Source organism: Anas acuta, chromosome 1, assembly GCF_963932015.1.
Source record: "Anas acuta chromosome 1, bAnaAcu1.1, whole genome shotgun sequence".
NCBI classification, from domain to species: Eukaryota; Metazoa; Chordata; class Aves; order Anseriformes; family Anatidae; genus Anas; species Anas acuta.
Window position 1 is genome coordinate 95,431,109 of NC_088979.1, and position 18,037 is coordinate 95,449,145.

At 41.3% G+C, this 18,037-nt stretch overlaps 1 protein-coding gene across 4 annotated transcripts in view; it reads right to left on the reverse strand.

Moving 5' to 3' along the window:
- Positions 1-18,037, reverse strand: part of LOC137859617 (trifunctional purine biosynthetic protein adenosine-3-like) — a 42,479-nt gene that overhangs the window by 21,709 nt on the left and 2,733 nt on the right. For all 4 annotated transcript variants that reach the window (XR_011098417.1, XR_011098419.1, XR_011098418.1 and 1 more), the window contains exons 4-20: positions 16,664-16,775; positions 16,082-16,141; positions 15,124-15,249; positions 14,267-14,354; positions 12,781-12,866; positions 12,111-12,279; positions 10,545-10,776; positions 10,320-10,414; positions 9,477-9,586; positions 7,238-7,436; positions 6,409-6,660; positions 5,964-6,116; positions 4,443-4,649; positions 3,548-3,691; positions 3,088-3,218; positions 1,434-1,575; positions 206-321 (exon numbers count right to left, since the gene is read on the reverse strand). Coding sequence is in view for 1 of the 4 variants with exons in the window: in XM_068688893.1 (XP_068544994.1) it covers positions 206-321; positions 1,434-1,575; positions 3,088-3,218; positions 3,548-3,691; positions 4,443-4,649; positions 5,964-6,116; positions 6,409-6,660; positions 7,238-7,436; positions 9,477-9,586; positions 10,320-10,414; positions 10,545-10,776; positions 12,111-12,279; positions 12,781-12,866; positions 14,267-14,354; positions 15,124-15,249; positions 16,082-16,141; positions 16,664-16,775 (2,422 nt within the window). In the remaining 3 variants the exon portion in view is untranslated. The remainder of the gene's footprint in view (positions 1-205; positions 322-1,433; positions 1,576-3,087; positions 3,219-3,547; positions 3,692-4,442; positions 4,650-5,963; positions 6,117-6,408; positions 6,661-7,237; positions 7,437-9,476; positions 9,587-10,319; positions 10,415-10,544; positions 10,777-12,110; positions 12,280-12,780; positions 12,867-14,266; positions 14,355-15,123; positions 15,250-16,081; positions 16,142-16,663; positions 16,776-18,037) is intronic.

Sequence of the window (18,037 nt, forward strand, 5' to 3'; positions counted from 1 at the left end):
ACCTCAGTAAGGCAGAGGGTCTCCCCAAACACACAGAGTAAAGCTGCCTTTCCAAATGCAAAGGAACCCCCACACATTGTACCTGGTAACATTCCCAAGATCTGTATGCATTCTTCTTACCTCATCCTGCTGCTGCCTTCAGAAAGGGGAAAAAAGGCAAATTCCCTTTCACAACTTCATCGCTGTTAGGCAAGAGGACACTTACCAGGACAAAATGCACCGTGCAGCCCGTGACTTTGAACCCAGTTTGCAGGGATTGCTGATGGACATTTCCACCCTTGATTGCTGGGAAAAGCGATGGGGAAGCATTCAGAATTTTCCCTAGACATTGGCGTGAGAGAAAAGAAAAATCAATTTGAAAGGAATTCCCTTCAAGTGAGATGTGATCATCAGTTCAAACCGACAGCAGTCAGCACCACTGAGGAGCTCAAATGGTCCCAGTAACAGTCAGGATGCAACAGGGCATGTTCACATTTAAAAGCAAAAATGGATGTGGTTTTATGATCTCTTTAGAAATCTGGGTGGGGAAGTGCTGCTCTGATCTGAGGAAATACTACTCTTCCAGGAACACAAGGGATGGTGGGCAGGCTTTCCCAGGCAAGCATGTCTCAGCTGAGGCTGAGGACCTCATTTGCTGTTGCAGCTACGGCCAGAGAGAGTCACGAGTCTCTGCCCTCTCAGGTGACCAGCCCTCGTGCTGCAGATGAGGTGCTTGGAAGCAGAGGGCTTCACACTGCAGCCTCACGCTGAGCCCCTGCACGGACGGAGGTCATTCTCACTGGAAACATGATTCCCTAAGACGCCTGTCCACGTGCAACCTGCACGGTCAGTAATGTCTGAGCAAGGCCTCAGGAGTCAGTACGTGGTGCCAAGAGGAGGGGACAGGAGCATGCATTCCCTCCTCTGCTGGTCTGCATGTAAAGAAAACTCTGCCCCAGAGCAGCGCAGAGCCATCCTCACCGAGGGAGCTGCAGCAGCTGTGTGTCCAGCACGCTGCACAGCAGTGCTAGGTACAGCCCTAGGAGGGGGACACATTAAGAAATCACCTCCCCTCGCAGCTTTCTGTGAAACAACTGCAGGGAGCAAGTTCTCACAACTCCCCAGCTAGCTCCTGGACAGACAACACAGAACCAAACTTCTGCCTGCACCACAGGCACTTCTCCTTCCCAGTAGGAAGGCAGAGAGACCAACTCCATGACACTGCTTTTGCCTCCTCTGTTACTTCTTGTGCCAGCACAGGGCACTTCGCTGTTAGTGCACAGAGTTGCTGGCTGGAATGAATACAAATGATAGCCCTGATGATTTACATCCAGTCCTCAGTGTCAGCAAGGCTGAGAGAACTTTAACTGTAAGAGGAAGAAATGTGTCTGTAATCCTAGTACAACTAAGCATCTGTATTTTAGTTTCTCTTTTACAGAGCTGTAGTTTCTTACCTTTCCATTTCCTGAGGAAAGGACTGGACAGAATTCTCACAAATCCTGAGAGACATATCAGTTCGACAGCAAATTCTTCAAGAACTTGGTCAATTGTGCTGTCAAATTCAGAGCGACTCCCGTATAACTTATGATCAATCACCTGAAACATTAAAACACATCAAAAGCTATATCAAGGAAATAACTTCATGTGAATGAGAGTAGCTACTTGAGCAACAAAGGCAAAGCAGAACTGATTAATTCTAGAACACTCAAAGAATTAAAGAGTTACGAGCTTGCACATTATTCAGGATATTTGTGATTTTCCTGTTCATATCAACATTCCTGGGAACACCCCAATCACTTGTTAGTTAATGCAGGTTGTTTCCCACTAAGTGCTTTCTACTACATGTAGAAAATCTGCACAAAGAGAAATCAAGAGTGAAAAAAATAAACTTGGGTAATATGGAGTAGAAGGAAATAAGGGTGAAGGAATAAGGAAATAAGGGGGAATCTTCAAAAGATATTGATCTCCGGAACATCAGCATCATCACCAGTCAGTCTGTAGGTGCTTACTGAAAATCATTAATTTATCTAGAAAGACAACAAACTGACTGGACATCCCATGTAACAGGAGGAGTTAAGTCTTGTTTTAGTCCTACTCAGCCCTTCTCCCTGATGCCCCACGTACGTGTTGATTCCTGACTGCTCACAAAGACATTCAAATAAGGGGCTGCAGAACCATCTTACTGCTATCTATGAAAATATGAATGAATTTTAACATAATGTAACTTTTTTTTTTTTTTTTTGCCAGTCTTTATGCTGCCAGAAAAGAAAAAAAGAGAAAAAAAAAAAACAGTAACATGGATCCAACTCAGCTGTTAAGGAAGCTTGTTGAAAACTTTTTAATACATGGAGAGCCTCTAACAGCATTTATTCCCATCTGTGCATAGCTGTACACATACAATAACTTCTCTAAAACATTAAACATTAGAAAGAGGAGTTCCTGGTGGGCTGCATTTGAAATTGCAAATCATTCAGTGTTTTCAAAAGCCACCTTCTCTGCTTTGCCAAATACGTTGGCATGATGTTATTCTCTTTCTGTATCTCTGCTTTATGAAACAAACCAGTGAAAGTTTCCGTAACACTTTACTGACCAAAAGTAGAAGAGACTTGGATGGTGCTGCTGAAAGTGACTGAGCACACAGGATGGTCTTTCTATGAAGGGATGAGCCGAGGAGGCAACATGCTTCTGTGTTTTGCAGAGCCTGAAATCTTACTGACTTCTCTTAGAGCTGTAAGTTGCTTGGGCTACAATTTCAGACTGAAATTATCAAAGCATTTGCAAGAGTAAAACGTAAGCATACTAATTTCAGTGAGATCTAACACATCTCTAAATGTAGGCACGTGCTTATTTTAAGTCCCTTCCTAACTCTGGACTGTAACGCTCACTGAAGAGACAGGAGAGACACAGCCTCCAGCGAGTGCTGTGTTAGGCCCGTACAGCTTCCAGCTCTGTCTCTGCTGATACCTTTGACAGTTCTGTGCTACATCCACTCATTCACACAGAAGATCTAAACGGATGTGAAACACGAATTCTCACCAAGCATTACGTTACAGACCTACAGATTCAGTAAGTGTGAGCTGGTGCTAGAAGGGAAACAGGTGCCTTTACCCTGGTGGGAATCCCAGCACGGGCTGCATTTCGTAGTTCCTCCACACCGGACTTGTTGGAGATGACGAGCACAACTTGAGCACAACTGCCTGGTTCTTTTGCATAATTGATGAGCGCAGCAAGATTTGTGCCTCAAATGCAAAGAGAGCAAATATTTACAAAATAGATGAGCATCTATATCACTGAGAAGTGACTCTTAGCCCTATTTAATAAAAACATTTGTGTCAAGGACTGCACAAATGGAAGAGGAGAAAGCAATTTATGCAGTAAGAAAGCTCATTTGTTAAGCAGTACAAAACACCTGCTTGACTTTCAGTCAAAGCATAGCCCTACTTTTAGAAGGCTCCATAGAAAAAAAAAACAAAAAAAACAAGTCAAGGCAGATGCATTTACATCAGGGCTGAATTCAGCCTCTCCTTTGTATGAGCATTTCTCTGTGTGATGATAAACGAAAGCTCACCTGTTCCAGAGACGAGAACAGCTACTTTAACTTTGTTCCTTCTGGGCTGGTGTTGACTCTCTACAACAGCATTATTCAGCAGGTGCTGGGGGCTGCTGAGCTGCAGAGCTTCAAGAAGATTCTTGACTTTGATGTGAGAACCTCCTCCAGATATGTGAGGAAAACAAAAGTAAGATACTTCAGATCTTACTTTCCCATCTATATTTAATTGGTATAGCTCATTAGTCATAAGTTTCAATTGACAAAACCTATCAGCAATGAACTTATGCTAACACTGACTGAAGTTAGTGTTAGTCACTTGCAGAAGGAAGACTTACTACCACCAGTGACTGCACACAGCTGTGGCCTATCCTCGGCCTTTATGTGGGATCCATATGAGTTGGGAAGGGGCTGGAAAGGAGGTGTGTTGATTACCATGATTGTGATAAAATATAGTTGACTAAATAATGTTAAAGTCCTTACAGACAGCCATCAGAGGGATTTCCTCAAGCCTCAACCAGGCACCTAGGTAAGGCACCATTCAAGTAATGTCACTCTGGAAACAAGTCATTCACTTCTCACAGTATTTAAAAGTGAAATCTAGATGTAAAGGCACCAAGTGGTCTCAAGCCTAGCAAAATGACAGGAGATAGATGTGAACTACACAAAACTTGCAACAGAACAGTTCCTACAGAGCTGAGCACAACTTGTACCTCCCGGGAGATGCTCAGCACTTCACAGAATCACATTTACACAACTCTCCCTCTATCAAGTTAAAAATAAGTAGTGCACACCTAGGTGGAAACGTCTCTGAACGAGGATACAGGTGAATCTTTCAGTCAAAGCACACTATTTAATTTTTGTGTCTTCATTTCCACTAAGACACCTGCTAACAAGGTGTCTTACACCTGCTAACCTGTGTGACAAGGGGCAACAACTTCCCCGATCAGCCAAGCTTCCTCATGTCTCTGTACATCCTTGAGAACATGCTGGGCCAGCTCCTTCTGCACAACCAAGACCGCCCCGATCCCACAATTAAATGTCCAAGCCATCTCCTCCTCAGACAGGTTTCCCTCTTTGTAAAGCCAGCAGAAGATTTCAGGAATCTTCCAACTAAGTGCATCTGAAAAAGAAGATTGAAAATTGGGTATAGTCAGCACAAATGTTTGCTACCCATCTGCTGTTGCACACAGTGGCATATTGTGAGAGCTGATAGACATATATTCTTGATATTTTAAGATCTTTTAGATATTTTAAGCTATTTTAGATATTTTAAGTGCCCAGTAAGGACACTGATCCAACTTCCAGTCATGCTTATGGGTGCTGCTTAGGCAGAGGTTTCTTGACACCATTTGTGCAAGAAAAGGGATCTCTAGGCTTTCTGAGAACACATAGGAAATGACGGCACATTAAAACATACCCATCCTTGATCAGCCAGATCAAATGACTTACATCTCTTCTGTAAGAGATATAGAAGCCATGGAACAAAACATCTGGCTGTTTTTTGGGCTACCTAAGCAGTTCCTAGTCTTCTGTTTTGAAGAAACAATGACTGGTATAAGCGTGCATACTTATGTGTGTTAGCAGGCGGACTGGAACAAGGCTGATTATTAGGAAGCATGGATGGGCTTTCACAGTGACCCTACTCATGCAGGCATGTCCTTAGCTTCTCTGTAGAAAGTCTGATGGTATAGACTCACCACTTTGACTTCACTTTAGAAAACAGTCCCCTTGGATTGTTATCTTGTCCATGGTTCTAGCCACTCATAAGCCAGCCGGGCACCACTTTAGTAAGCTGAGTTTATTTCTCTTCTTTCTAATTTCATTCTAGAGAAGTACAAACTCCTTCCTTCTCCCCTTCCTATCACCTTAATATTTTTGGACTCTCATCAATATGTGTGGTTGTTGTTTTAATTTTGGTTTGGTGCTGTTGTTTTAACTTCCTAATACTGTTCCCAATTTTGGCTTCAATAGAAGAAGATTTAACTTAGATGTCAAATTCTAATCTGTTGTGAAGAAGTTACTGCTGACCACAAAATTGCAGTAAGTGTTTGTCTCTGTCTGTGTACACACTGTGGAGTAAGTCATGCAAATTAGTTATCTCAACAAGCTTCACTGTTTGGTCAAAATTATTAGGATATAGAGAGATTTTGCAGAGCACACAGTTTTCTCAAATCCCTTTTGTTCTAGAGATAAGCTGCCTTCAAACTCTCCTTAAATTCCCCTCTCCAACAAGAGGCTGGTGCTCATCAGTTGATGCCTACTCGAAATAGGAATGTTTTTGGCCATCTGTATGGGAGGGTTGACTTTGGGTTGTTCAGCCTCCAGCTTTGTATACACAAAACATGTCTGAGGGTCTCTATAACTGAAGCTGAAAAGTCAAGTCTATGCTGTATATAAATTTTGTCAACCAGAAACAGTCATCTTTGATATTTACCCAGGACAGCACTGACATGTTCTGGCAGGACTCTGGAGATGCCTTCCAGCAACCCTTCCTCAGCAATAAAGGCAAAAGCCTTCACGTGCCCCGAGCGAAGAACAGGCAGCAAAGACGGACTGTACAGTTTTGCTGGGGTCAACAATACATCTCCTGCAAACAAAAGTGTCAGTTCAATCAGATTGTTAAAAAATACATTAGGCATTTGGTGAGAATGCTTCTCTGAACAGGTTCCCTTCTGATCTTTGTGGCACACAGCCTTGGGAAGTAGCAAACAGCACCGGTCCACTCTTCCAAAACTAAGGAAGCAAGACATACACCTACCCCAAAGACTGCATAACCTTAATCCATCCTGAAATAAACAACTCGTGGCAGCGCCTAATGTCTGGAAATGTCTGGACGCAATTCATTTGGAGGTTTGCTTTTGAGAAAGAAGATGTTGTACCTAGAGTCTTGTCACCACAGCTGCCAGGCGCTGGGGAGGAGTAGTATAAAGAGGACATTAAGAGTATCTTCCTTATGATGCTAAAGCCACGGTCGTGGATCCCAGAAGAGGCCAGTCCAATGAACACATCCTCCTCATCAGCTCTCTGCAGCCCCAGAAGCATCTGCCCTCGCTCCACTGCACCAACCACAAAGCCAGCCAGGTCATACTCTCCAGAAGAATACATGCCAGTCACCTCAGCCATCTCCCTGCCTAAGTGGGGAGAAAAAAGCAGTCAGCTCTACCTGTAAACATGTTTTATTGATAACTTTAAATCTGTGGCATCTCCTAAAATAGACAATGTATCCAGGACAGTTCTAGAGATGTACAGCCTAAGCAGCACATTCAGATGCATTTTAAAAATCCTTCTCAGTTTCTTAGGTCATGGCTTCAATAAAACAAAACTTTGTGAACTTACTGAAAGAAGAAGGCATTCTTGTATTTCATGCTATTTATCTGACACTTTCTTCTATGATGGAATATCAGAGAGGGAATGAAAACATGTAGCACTTCAAGAACGTAAGGCATGGGCAATTTTGCTCTCCTTTATACAAGGATAAAAAAAGGGAGAGACAGGATCCAAATGCACAAATAGCAAAGATCATCCCTCTGTGCTGACCCATTTTAGAAATGAGGAAGAGTTTGTGCCCAAATGCTTGCCTTTTTATTTTCCCCCAAACAGAAACCAACTGTTCCAAGATCACTTAATTGTTCTGCCTACAAATTCTATTCACTGATAATAATTTTAATGTCAGGACCTTCAAATATCAAAGAAGAAGTGTGTTCATACCTAGGAAAGCACACCCTGCATTTCTGCATGCTTCAGCTATTCCTTCTTTGATTGTTTGAGCCACATCGACATCAAGTTTGCCACAGGCAAAATATGTGAGGAAGAAGAGGGGCTCTGCTCCTTGAGCCAGGATGTCATTGACACACACGGCAACCAGGTCCTGCCCTATGGTGTCATGTCTCTTACACGCTTGTGCAACCTGCAAAACATGGGAGGGAGCAGCAGTGGTGACAACAGAGACGCAGAACTCAGACGTCAATCAGACAAATAAGCAGATATCTTCTTCTTTACCCTGATAAGAATCACAACAGAAAACACCATGGAAGATACCTTCAAGAAAAATCAAGATCAAGAGAAACCATCTCATTTTCTCAAATAGAAAAAAAAAAATGCCCCCCTCTTTTTTTTTTTAAAGATTAATTCAAATTCTAACTTCAGCTACCCATAAATTGACATTTGGGGTTGTTTGTTTGCTTGCTTTTTGGAAAGCTATGTCAAATCCAGAATAAGGGGTGTCTGAAAGCAGTTACCAATTCCTGGGACATCCAACCTACAGAACATCCTAGCAATTTCTGAAAAGAAGACCAGGTTGCTTAAACATTATTGTGTGTTTTGCTTCACTTTTGCCTACTAATTTCAGTGGGCTACATAGCAAAACTGAAAGAATGTCATTAAGCAGTTTGCTTGTTCTTCTCCAAGCCCACAAGGAATGAGATTCTCCTCTCCCACCCTCCACAAGGAGTCTTTTCATCCCAGCTATCTCATATCACAGACAACAAAAAGGGCCTGGTCTATAGGTAGGTCTTCCAGAAAGGAACATCTTGGTTCCTTCAGGAAGGCTGTTATTAGGTTTAAAATAAATAAATTATCAAGTTATTTGCACCCTACGAGTAATGAAACCTAATTCAGACGTGATGGCTTCTACAAAGTAGTGCCATTTACACTATTTTAATATAAACAGAAGTTTCTGCACTGCCAGGGATACACCAGAGCAGTTTTGTTTGCACCAGCTACTGATGTAGAGGTACTGTTCCAACTCACACAATGAAATTTAGCTTTGTTAGTTACCACTTCAGGGTCTGAAACAGGCCAAAGACTGCATATGTATGGATAAATTTTCAAGGTAACTACCTCTTACTAACAAAGCTTTATCATTTTAGTCATACCAGTGCAGAAAAGCCCAGCCCTGAAGGACAGGCAATGGCAAAATGCAGACGAATGCTATCACTGGCTTCAAAGTGATAACACAGCAACACCCACGCAAAATTGGAGTTTGATTTACAAGCCTGACTTCTTTCACCATCTGGTTGACTTAGAAGTGCTGTGGAAACCAGTCAGCTCACATCCTTTGTTGCATTATAACAACTCCTTCTCCCTGAGGCAGTAACAATTCATATAGGCATTGGACAACTTGTTTTGTCCAATGACCCAGTGAGGGTCTCAGAACAGTCTGGGAATGTCTCTCTGCCATGCTTATGGGCAAATACCCAGAAGAGCCAGCAGCAATTGCTTTTTCATGCTCAGAGGTGTTCAGGAATGTCCGACTGCAAAAGGCTGCCTGGTTTATTCTCGGCCTCCTGTTGGTGCAGGAAGTCACACCACATCATCTCATTAGTAAAGGTATAAACACCTACCTGAAAAAAATAACTTGCTTTAGCTGTGAAAGGCAGCTTCAGACCTCCACTCCTCTGATGGCTGAAAGCTGCCTTCTGATTCCCTATGTAAATATATTCCCGGTTCAACTGACACTGTGTTTTGGTATAATTAGCAGCATTTAGCTACTGGCTTCTCTCTCCCTTTTATGTTTATCTCCTCCATCCTTCTTTTCCTCCAGCACCCTGACAGAGGTAATAATGCTGCCTCTCTGCATACAATTTATTAAGCTCAGCTTGACAGTAATAATTTCAGTATTTTTCTGTACCAGTTTCTCCCTGAATTGATCTTTATCAATGCCAATGGATCCTTTAATTTATAGCAGAAATTCTGGTTCTTAGTTCCTCAAGTGCGTGGCTAAATGTTCTGTTTTATTATCATTTCATCACAAAATATACATATTCTCCAGATTCCCAAATGACACATGCCTTGCTCGAGTGATCACCTAAGAAGTCCAACTGACCACTGCAGTGGACTTGGGATGTACTTAAAAAGCTCAGAAGGGTGTAAATGATACAATTTGCTGTGGTGTTTAAACAGTCTTGGGAGATAACATGAGCTTTGATGCAGTCAAGTTGCAAGTTACCTGCAGTTTAGATCCAAGGCCTTTAGTTTGAGATACCAAGATGGGATCATCATAACCAGATGCCTTTAAGTCGAAGAAACCTGTAAAGCCTCTTACTTCTGAATGACTGCCTGTGAAATAGAAATATGTAAAGGATCGTTTTAAAGTCAATAAAAAGACCCAACATACTCACCAAGACAATATTGCAAATTATGGTTTCTCAGACAAGACAGCATTGTGTCCACTGACAAAACATGCACAGCTTTGTGAAGCAGGGACCCTGAAATCATGTATTTCATCATGCTGTAAACAGATGGTTATTATTCTGTGTTTGTGACCTATGGATTGTGCATTAAAAAAAGGGATAAAAAATACTGAACTTTTAACAGTTCACTTTTTTTTTCTTCATGTGACTCCTTTTTCTAAGGGAAAAAAAAAAAACAACAAGAATTTTTCCTCAACAGATCACTATTAAGAGTAAAGGACAAATAACAAGTGCAGGGATTGTTAGCCACATCGTAACAGCTGTTTGGATATTGTACTCATGTGTACATCTGGTGGGATAACTTCTGCCCAGTGATGTACAAAACTATTCCATTAATCCAGGAGTTATTCTGTTCACTAGACCACCCTTGAAAAAGTGCACTCATTCCCACGTTAAGCCCACTATCTTTTAATTAAGATTTAAGGAGGGATGAGGAAGAAATTAGAGTTTTCTTTCTTCATGGTGAGCCCAGCCCACTTTCTCTAACTCAGTTTCAATGCCAAGAGAAGATTTGTTCAACTTCTGGGATAAAAAATAGAAATAAAAAAAAAGTTCTGGTTTCACTACTGAGGAAATTCAAAGATTGTTCCTGATCTTACCTGATCTGGTACCACTTACAATTGATCTTTTTGGCTGATGAAACAAAACATCATTGGTTATGGCTTCCACACATCTCTCTTTGTATATCAGACCCCTGCGGGGAGGAAACGACATGCTAGCAGCAATAGCGACATTTTCATAGACCACCACTGATCACACAAACGATAACATCAGACAGAGCTTTGGACTGGCATCTATTTCTGCTCGTGCCTTTGCTTACATACAGAGACTGTTTGAGAAGCCGTATACCCCGGTGGCCAATGTCCTTCCTGTAAGTGGCACCCTTGAAACGAATGGCTGCTACTCCCCTGTTGGCTTCTCCCAGTGCCTTCATCAGATCCTCCTTAACAGCGGTAATGGAGAGGACTCTGCCGCCACTTGTAACCACTCTGCCATCCTTCAGCGTTGTGCCAGCGTGGAACACCTGCAGCCCTAACTCTTTGGCTTGAAGCAGCCCTGCAAAAGCAAAAGGAACTCTGAGTACTTTTAACCACGTACCATGTTGGTAAAGCAGTGAAGACTGAAGTCCTTTTTTCAGTTGAGGGAGAAGAACGATGAAGCTTCCCACTTTACCTTTCCTCTGAGAAACAGCATTACCAGTCATTCCCTTCTGAGCCAGCCAGTAAGGACAGGGATCACACAGGAACAAAAATAAGGGATCCAGGTGCTACAGGAGAACATTCAACTACCCTCTGCCATGGCAAAACTGTGCTGAATATTGTAATTGCTGAGCTTTCCATGAAATGCATGAAATCATCCCACAATACACAACCATTGACTGCTTGGACTCCCTTTTCTCCCTGATACTAAACCATTCATGTTAGTGTTACCTCAGCACTGCCCTAGCCATTCTGCTGTGCCTACTCCACATAATTCCCTACCATACTTGGAATCTACTCTACAATCACTTGCAGGTGGCTGTCTGAGGGCTAAAACAAATGATTTATTTTGTTCTTTTAATGTGTTTCCATGCATTTTCTTCTCAGCGGGAAGCAAATTCCTCAGGGATTTTTGAGAGGATCATATTTTAAGAAGATAAAGGAAGAGGAGGAACTGCTGCCATCCCCTGGAAAAAGCAAAACAAAACATGGTTTTCCCCTTGCTATCAGCTAGATAGATTTTATAAATGAGTAAAAGGAACCTTTTTACTTGCTGGAGGTACAGGGTGTTGCATCACCACAGCACTGCACTGACAAGGTCAAAGCTGAGCCCCAGCTGGCCTTGCCGCAATGGAAACCTAACTCCTTCTCGTCGTGTCTTAAGGAATACTCCAGAATAAATGTTTGTTAGTTAAGCCATTAAAATGTGGGATTCGATGTGAAAAACAGAAAGATGTGAATAAAGCCCCCACAACTCCACGGCTTGGAGTACGATAATAAAATAATGGATTAAATTTCCTTGCTTTGACCATCTTTTTTTTTTTTTTTTTTGTGATCAACAAGCAGGGTGGTCACACTATCTCACATGGATGTACCATGGTTGTCCCAGGAAGATTTAACACCCCATCACCTTCTTATCTCAGCAGCCAGCTACAGACTGAGCTTTACAGAATGATGCTGTTTTAAACATTGAGGCCCTGTGCTACTTTGGGCAGGAAGGATTTCAGCTAAACAATCTTACTGAACAGTTATTTCTTCCACAAGGACAAGGAGTGATTGATGACGGCAGATTCTGCAGAGCGCGAGGGGTGGGATGAAGGAAAGCAGTACAGCTCTCTGGGAGAAGAAGTAAATGCAAGCTTTCTGAAGTGCTAGGCTGCAAGGAAATAGTGAACAAGCTTCTCAAGTTACCTGTTACTTCCATGCCTTTGTCATAGTCTCCTGGGTATCCTGGACTTGCCATGACCACACACACAGCTGTACTGTTTTCTGACCAGGCTGGCATGAAGCTGCAGAGTTTGCCATCAATTGTTGCTTGAATCACTTCATACAAATCATTTTTAAGCAGTGGAAGGATTACCTGCATAAAAATTTTCATGGTGATGGAAGTTAATTCTTATTTTGCTGGCTTACTGAGAATCACCTTAGGGAAAATTAAATTAACAGAATAAAACCTGTAGCTGCCAAACTGAAAATACTGGATTTCCCAATATCTCTAGATTTGGAACCCATTGGTGAGCACTAATTTGCAACATCTCTTTGCAACAGGCAGAAATTTGTAACATGATGTGAGATGATGGCACATGAATTTAGGCCCCTCCCAGTACGCTTCTACCCAGAAAAATAAGATTGAAGGAACAGCTCTTTAACTTAAATTCTTTAACTAGTAATTCACAGAAGCTGACTAGCTAAAATTTTAAATTACTTCTTACATCACCTAAGACATTCTCTTTCTGATCTGCATGTTGAGGGAAGGAAGACATAAATCCAAATATTTTATGCATATTTCCCAGGAGGTAAGATATAACAGCCAGAGGCAAAAGAATGAAGCATATGTAAGCTTCCAGTATCTGTCACTCACCTGGCACTGAGGGTCACCAAACTGACATTTAAAGTTTAAAATTTTCACACCATCTTTGGTAAGCATTAACCCCGTCTGCAGCACACCTGCTCAGAAAAAAAAAACACAATCAGGAAAATGAATTTAAATGTTCATTTTTCAAGAATTCTTTGAAATGCAACATACTGTTTATTTCTGCTAACTGTAAGAAATTAGGAGCAGGGATTCAGCAAGCAGTTTGACACAAGTCATAATAAATCCACAGTAAGCAGCAAAGTGGCTAGCAGCAATGTGATGAATATTGCATCACATTTTAGACTGAATACAATGGAAAGCAACCTCTCTGCATCAGAAAGGCAAGTTCTGCCTTCTGCTGCAGCCCTCTAATTGCAGCATTCAGAGATCAGATGGAACTGACGGGATGAAAAAAAAAGCAAACAGTTCCCATAAAAGACCATTATGTAGACCTTGCAATTTTCTTACCATTGAGTGTGTTACTGTAATGCATAAATATAGATATGTAACTCTGTGTTCAGGCAAAAACGCCAAACCAAAATTCATAACCACTGCTAATAAACAAAAACAAATGAATATTTACTGAAGTTGATACTCTGTGATTTCTATTGCAACACGCACATGAATATGGTGATCTAAAGTGGGCCTTTCATTGTCTAACTGGAAAACCAATCTCTAGAGAATAACAAGTGTTAAACATTAAACCCCACAAAGCATCAGGTCCTCCACCATCATCCTGAAAATGCTCAACACCTACTTATTTCTTACTGCAGCGCTGTAAAATCGTACTGAGCATTACAAAAATGTTACCAAATAGCAGAGAATACACTGCGTCTCTCAAGACTGGGACACAACTCTTCACACATGTGTTGATAGTCTTCCCTACCAAGAAATTGTTGTCATAAAGTGACAGCTGTGAGCATCTCCTTCCTTTTTTCAAAACATTCTTAAGACAAAGATAACTCACATTGCTGTATCCAGAAGTGAACAGTATGACTGAACTTAAGTACATCTAATACCTCAACCTACAAAGAAGCTGGTTGCAACTGTTTTAAAAACTGTTCTAATTTAATAAAAATACAGTATGTTTTATAGCTCAGTATTATTCAGACTGAGTGATTTCTAGCTAATGAGATTAATTTATTTTTAAAAGTAACAGTCATAGCAATCAAATGCAAGGGCCCACATAGTTTGCAAGCTTCCCACATTCTGACTGTTGTTTTTGTTTTCTAGCTAATAAGAAATACGTCTGTTAGTCTGCACTGAACAAAAAAAAAAAAAAGCAGGCATGAGCAATCTCCTGAAATGTCATCTGAAGAAAAGAAGAAAGTTCTTCTCTCCAAAGGACAAGCTACAAAACAAATCAGTGAGGCTTAATACTGCGTGAAAAATGAATTTTTTGTTTGTTTGTTTTTGACAAAATTGTTTGGGAATCCAAAAGCAATCCCCAATAATGAAACTAATCTTGATTTTCAGTTGAATGCTTACTCACCTACGTATGCTGCTCCTTCTTGCCTCATACTATCAACAACATGTTGAAGGATAGCATCGTTGATTTTCTCTAGAAGAACTTCTGGAACCTGATGATCAACATCAAACTGTTTGAGACAGTGATGACACTTGCTGGACTAGCTCCTAGGACTTGGAAGGGCTGGGGTAAGTGAACGCCTCAGCTATGTTTCCCACAGTCCCACCCTCATCCAGTATGCTCCTTCCATTAGGGTGTTGCTGCCTGAAGGACAGATACACTGATGCTCTGTCTCCGGGGATTTTTTGTTTCTTTAGAGGGACAAGTTTAAGAAGGTTTGAGACACTGAAAACCTGGGCTGTATGCAGTAAGATTGTTTCTGTACTTCCAGAAAAACACACTAATAGTACACTCGAGCAGCATATATACAACAATGTAGTCAGCTTTAAGAATTAACAAAAGTAAACCCATGGTTATGTTCAAGACAAAGACTCCAGGCAAGCAGGAAATTTTGCAGGGACATTTCAAGTGATGCTAATTGGAGCAGAGAAACAGCAAGTTTATAAGCAATGGAAAAAGTAAATGCCAAATTTAGAAAGAAGGAAAAGGTAAACGCCAAGTTTAGAGAGAAGGAAAAAATAAATACCAAGTTTAGGAATAATAGGAAAAGGTAAAAAAGAGTATTCCTCAGAACACTAGCTCACGAAATCCTAAAGAGCAGCTACTAAAGGTTGAGCCCTGTGTTACTCCCACACAAGCACAGCAACAAGCAATTCCAGAAGAAATTCATCATATGCAACAGAAACAAAATTGGGCTCTAAAGGTGTATTAACCACAGGTGTGTGATCAGCCTTACTGCAGGCTGAGGAGGACGGCTATACCTGAGGAACCGGGCAGTAGGCTCCCATCCCTCCGGTGTTTGGGCCCTGGTCGCCATCCAATAATCGTTTGTGGGCCTGGGCTGGAGGCATTGAGGCAACAGTGACACCATCCGTGAAGCACAGGCACTGTTAAGAGAGGCACAGGACACAGCAAACAGTGACAACATCCTGTCCTAAGGGAAGTTAACACTACTGGTCACAGATTGAGGTAAATTTGGGAATCTGCCAGGAATAGGTAGGAATCAAAGCTAAAAAGCAATGGGATCCGTTTATCCTGCTCCAAGCTTACTAAGCTCTCTTATTTTCAAATGATCAGGAGAAACGATGGCCTTCATAAAAATTCCTTTCTGATGAACTAGATCTCAACCTATCCGGCAAGACTTAGACATATGCCTGCCTTAAGACAGATAAATAGCCTTCCTCTGCTTGACAGAATTGCTCCTATTTTGAGTATGTTTGAAGTTAAACATCTGTGCTTGCAAATCTGGGGCCTGAATGTGTGTGAGGCATTCTCAGTGCAGAACACAAAGAATTTGTTTTCAGTTTTCGCCTGGCACATAATATACATGCTTAGGTTTTCTCCTGAGGCTGAGAAATAACCCACAGTAAGAAAAGTGCTAAAGTCGACACTAAGTATTAGCATAAAATTAATAATGTAACAAGAATGGCCAAGGCAAAGTCCATACAAACATGCTTTAGATCACCTTAGGAAAAAACGATCAATTTCCACCTAAAAAGATCGCCACAGTTGCAGGTTTATGGCTAATGTAAAAGAAAATTCCACTGACAGGTTAGAATGACGTAAAATTACTTACCTTCCATAATTATTTATGTGAGTGTCAAATAAAACAAACAAGCCTACAAAACTATTTGAAACAGTATGTTTTTGTGTTTATGCATAAAGCACAGCAATAATGACAAGGAATAAAAGCAAATAACCACATCACTGATCACATACAGAAAGTTCTTCCCCTTGAAGAAGTTCTTCAATGACAACCACCTCTCCAAACATCCTGTCCTGCACAAAAACAAACAAACAAAAAGTTGTCAGTCACAGCATCTACTGGCTAAATTGTCTATTTTCTGTTAACAGAAAAGACAATGGATATGAAAAATGCCAGCTTGGTTGAATTCTTGTATGCTGAGAAAAGAATCTCATTTGGAGGTAATTAAGAGACATTTAAATGCACCTTTTATCAGGCTCCAGGAGCCAAAGGAAAGTGGAAAACTTGGAGGGGCAGGAAGGTGGGACATAGTGTGGGAATAAGAGTCTAGTCACAAGCTCCCCAGAGCCCTGTTCAGTCCTCCCTGTCTGAGGGCAAACATGAGAAACCCCTCAGTAACCATAAAGGTGAGGAACAGGGGGAAAAGTCCCACAGTGATCAAACCTGACACACATGCAGACTGAAGTACTACACCTTCAGAAAGCATGCAGCCAACCCTAATGCAGAAGCTGGATGGATTCAGTCTGGGGGGTTCACCCTGTTCTTAGTCAACTAGGTGAATGATATTCCCGCTGTTTAAGTAAAGATTTCTCCACCTGCATAATCTCTTGGACAGCTCTGCAGGCTTCCTCCTTGCTGGCTGCAATAGTCACTTCTTTTCTAGCTGCAGGGCCCCTCGCCCGTACAACTCGTGCAGGAAAGTCTGTGCTTTAAATAAAAGAAAAAGATTCAGTCATCCCTACTGCATCCAGTGAAAGGCACATTTTTAAGCTCAATTCTCCCTACATCCTTCCATTTTTCTAAATGGAGTTTAGAGGAATTGAGGAATAATGCATCAGAAAAGCACATTTCCTGCTAGTCCATCCTGTCACAGATGTGAATGGGCTCTTATATCCCTCAGCACAGGACTGAGGACTGGAAATCCATGTGTTCTGTTGGTTCTGACACCAACTCAGTGTATACACTTGAACAAGTCACCTAACACCTTGCAGTTTCTTCCTCTTTTCCCTAAATTGGGTTACTATTTTATTCCTGTCATAGGGCTGGAAAGATGAACTCACTGATGATTTATAGGCTCACAATACCACGTTATAGTACATAAATCTACAAACCACTATGGAAGTTATGATTAGGGTTGTAAGGTTAAGGCTGAGCTAGGTCTTGCACATAAAGGATACATTAAGCCCTAGTGGATTAATGCTGTATCCACAGAATTGATTTGCTTACTCTTAAAATAAATCTGGAGGAAAGGATAAAAAATAAAAAGAAAAAAATAAAAAGTATAACATATTTTAACTACACTTTATCTCTTCACCTCTCTCCAGGTTGTGGACAGTGAAATGACACTTTTGAAGAGCTGATTCATCACACCAATCTATTTTCTGAAACATCTCGTTCCTCTTTTCCACATTGTGATTTATATTTGGATAAATCACAAACCCAGATTTTTACAAGCAGCAAACGTAGGTTCACACAGAGCTCCTTCATTCCACAGCTCAATATGCTGACCTGAGATACAGTTTTTGTTTTTAAAGTCTTAGGCATACTTACAAACATACAAGTTGTTGTTCTGTTTTTCTGCATGGCCATAATACAGACAATGCTGTTACAGCATTGAACAAAGTCAGTAAAAAGTTTTTTTGTTTTGTTTTGTTTTGGTTTTGTTTTTAATATACCACATGTAATACACAACAGCAAAGACAAGGAGTTTGTGAAACCAACACACAGACCAACGTGGGCCTCTGTAGCTGAACACAACAGCTGCTGTGACACTGGATCTAAACAGCCACAGTGGGAAGTTATTCTCCCACATGATGTCCCGTGATTTCAGAGGATTACTGCTCAAAATACTCGCAGAGATAACCAGTTGCATTTCTCTTGCATGTAGAGAGAGATGTTGTGTGTCCCTGAAGAAATAGGAATATTGTCTTTAAGTTAGGAGTATTTGGCCAGCCCCTCCCACATCACTC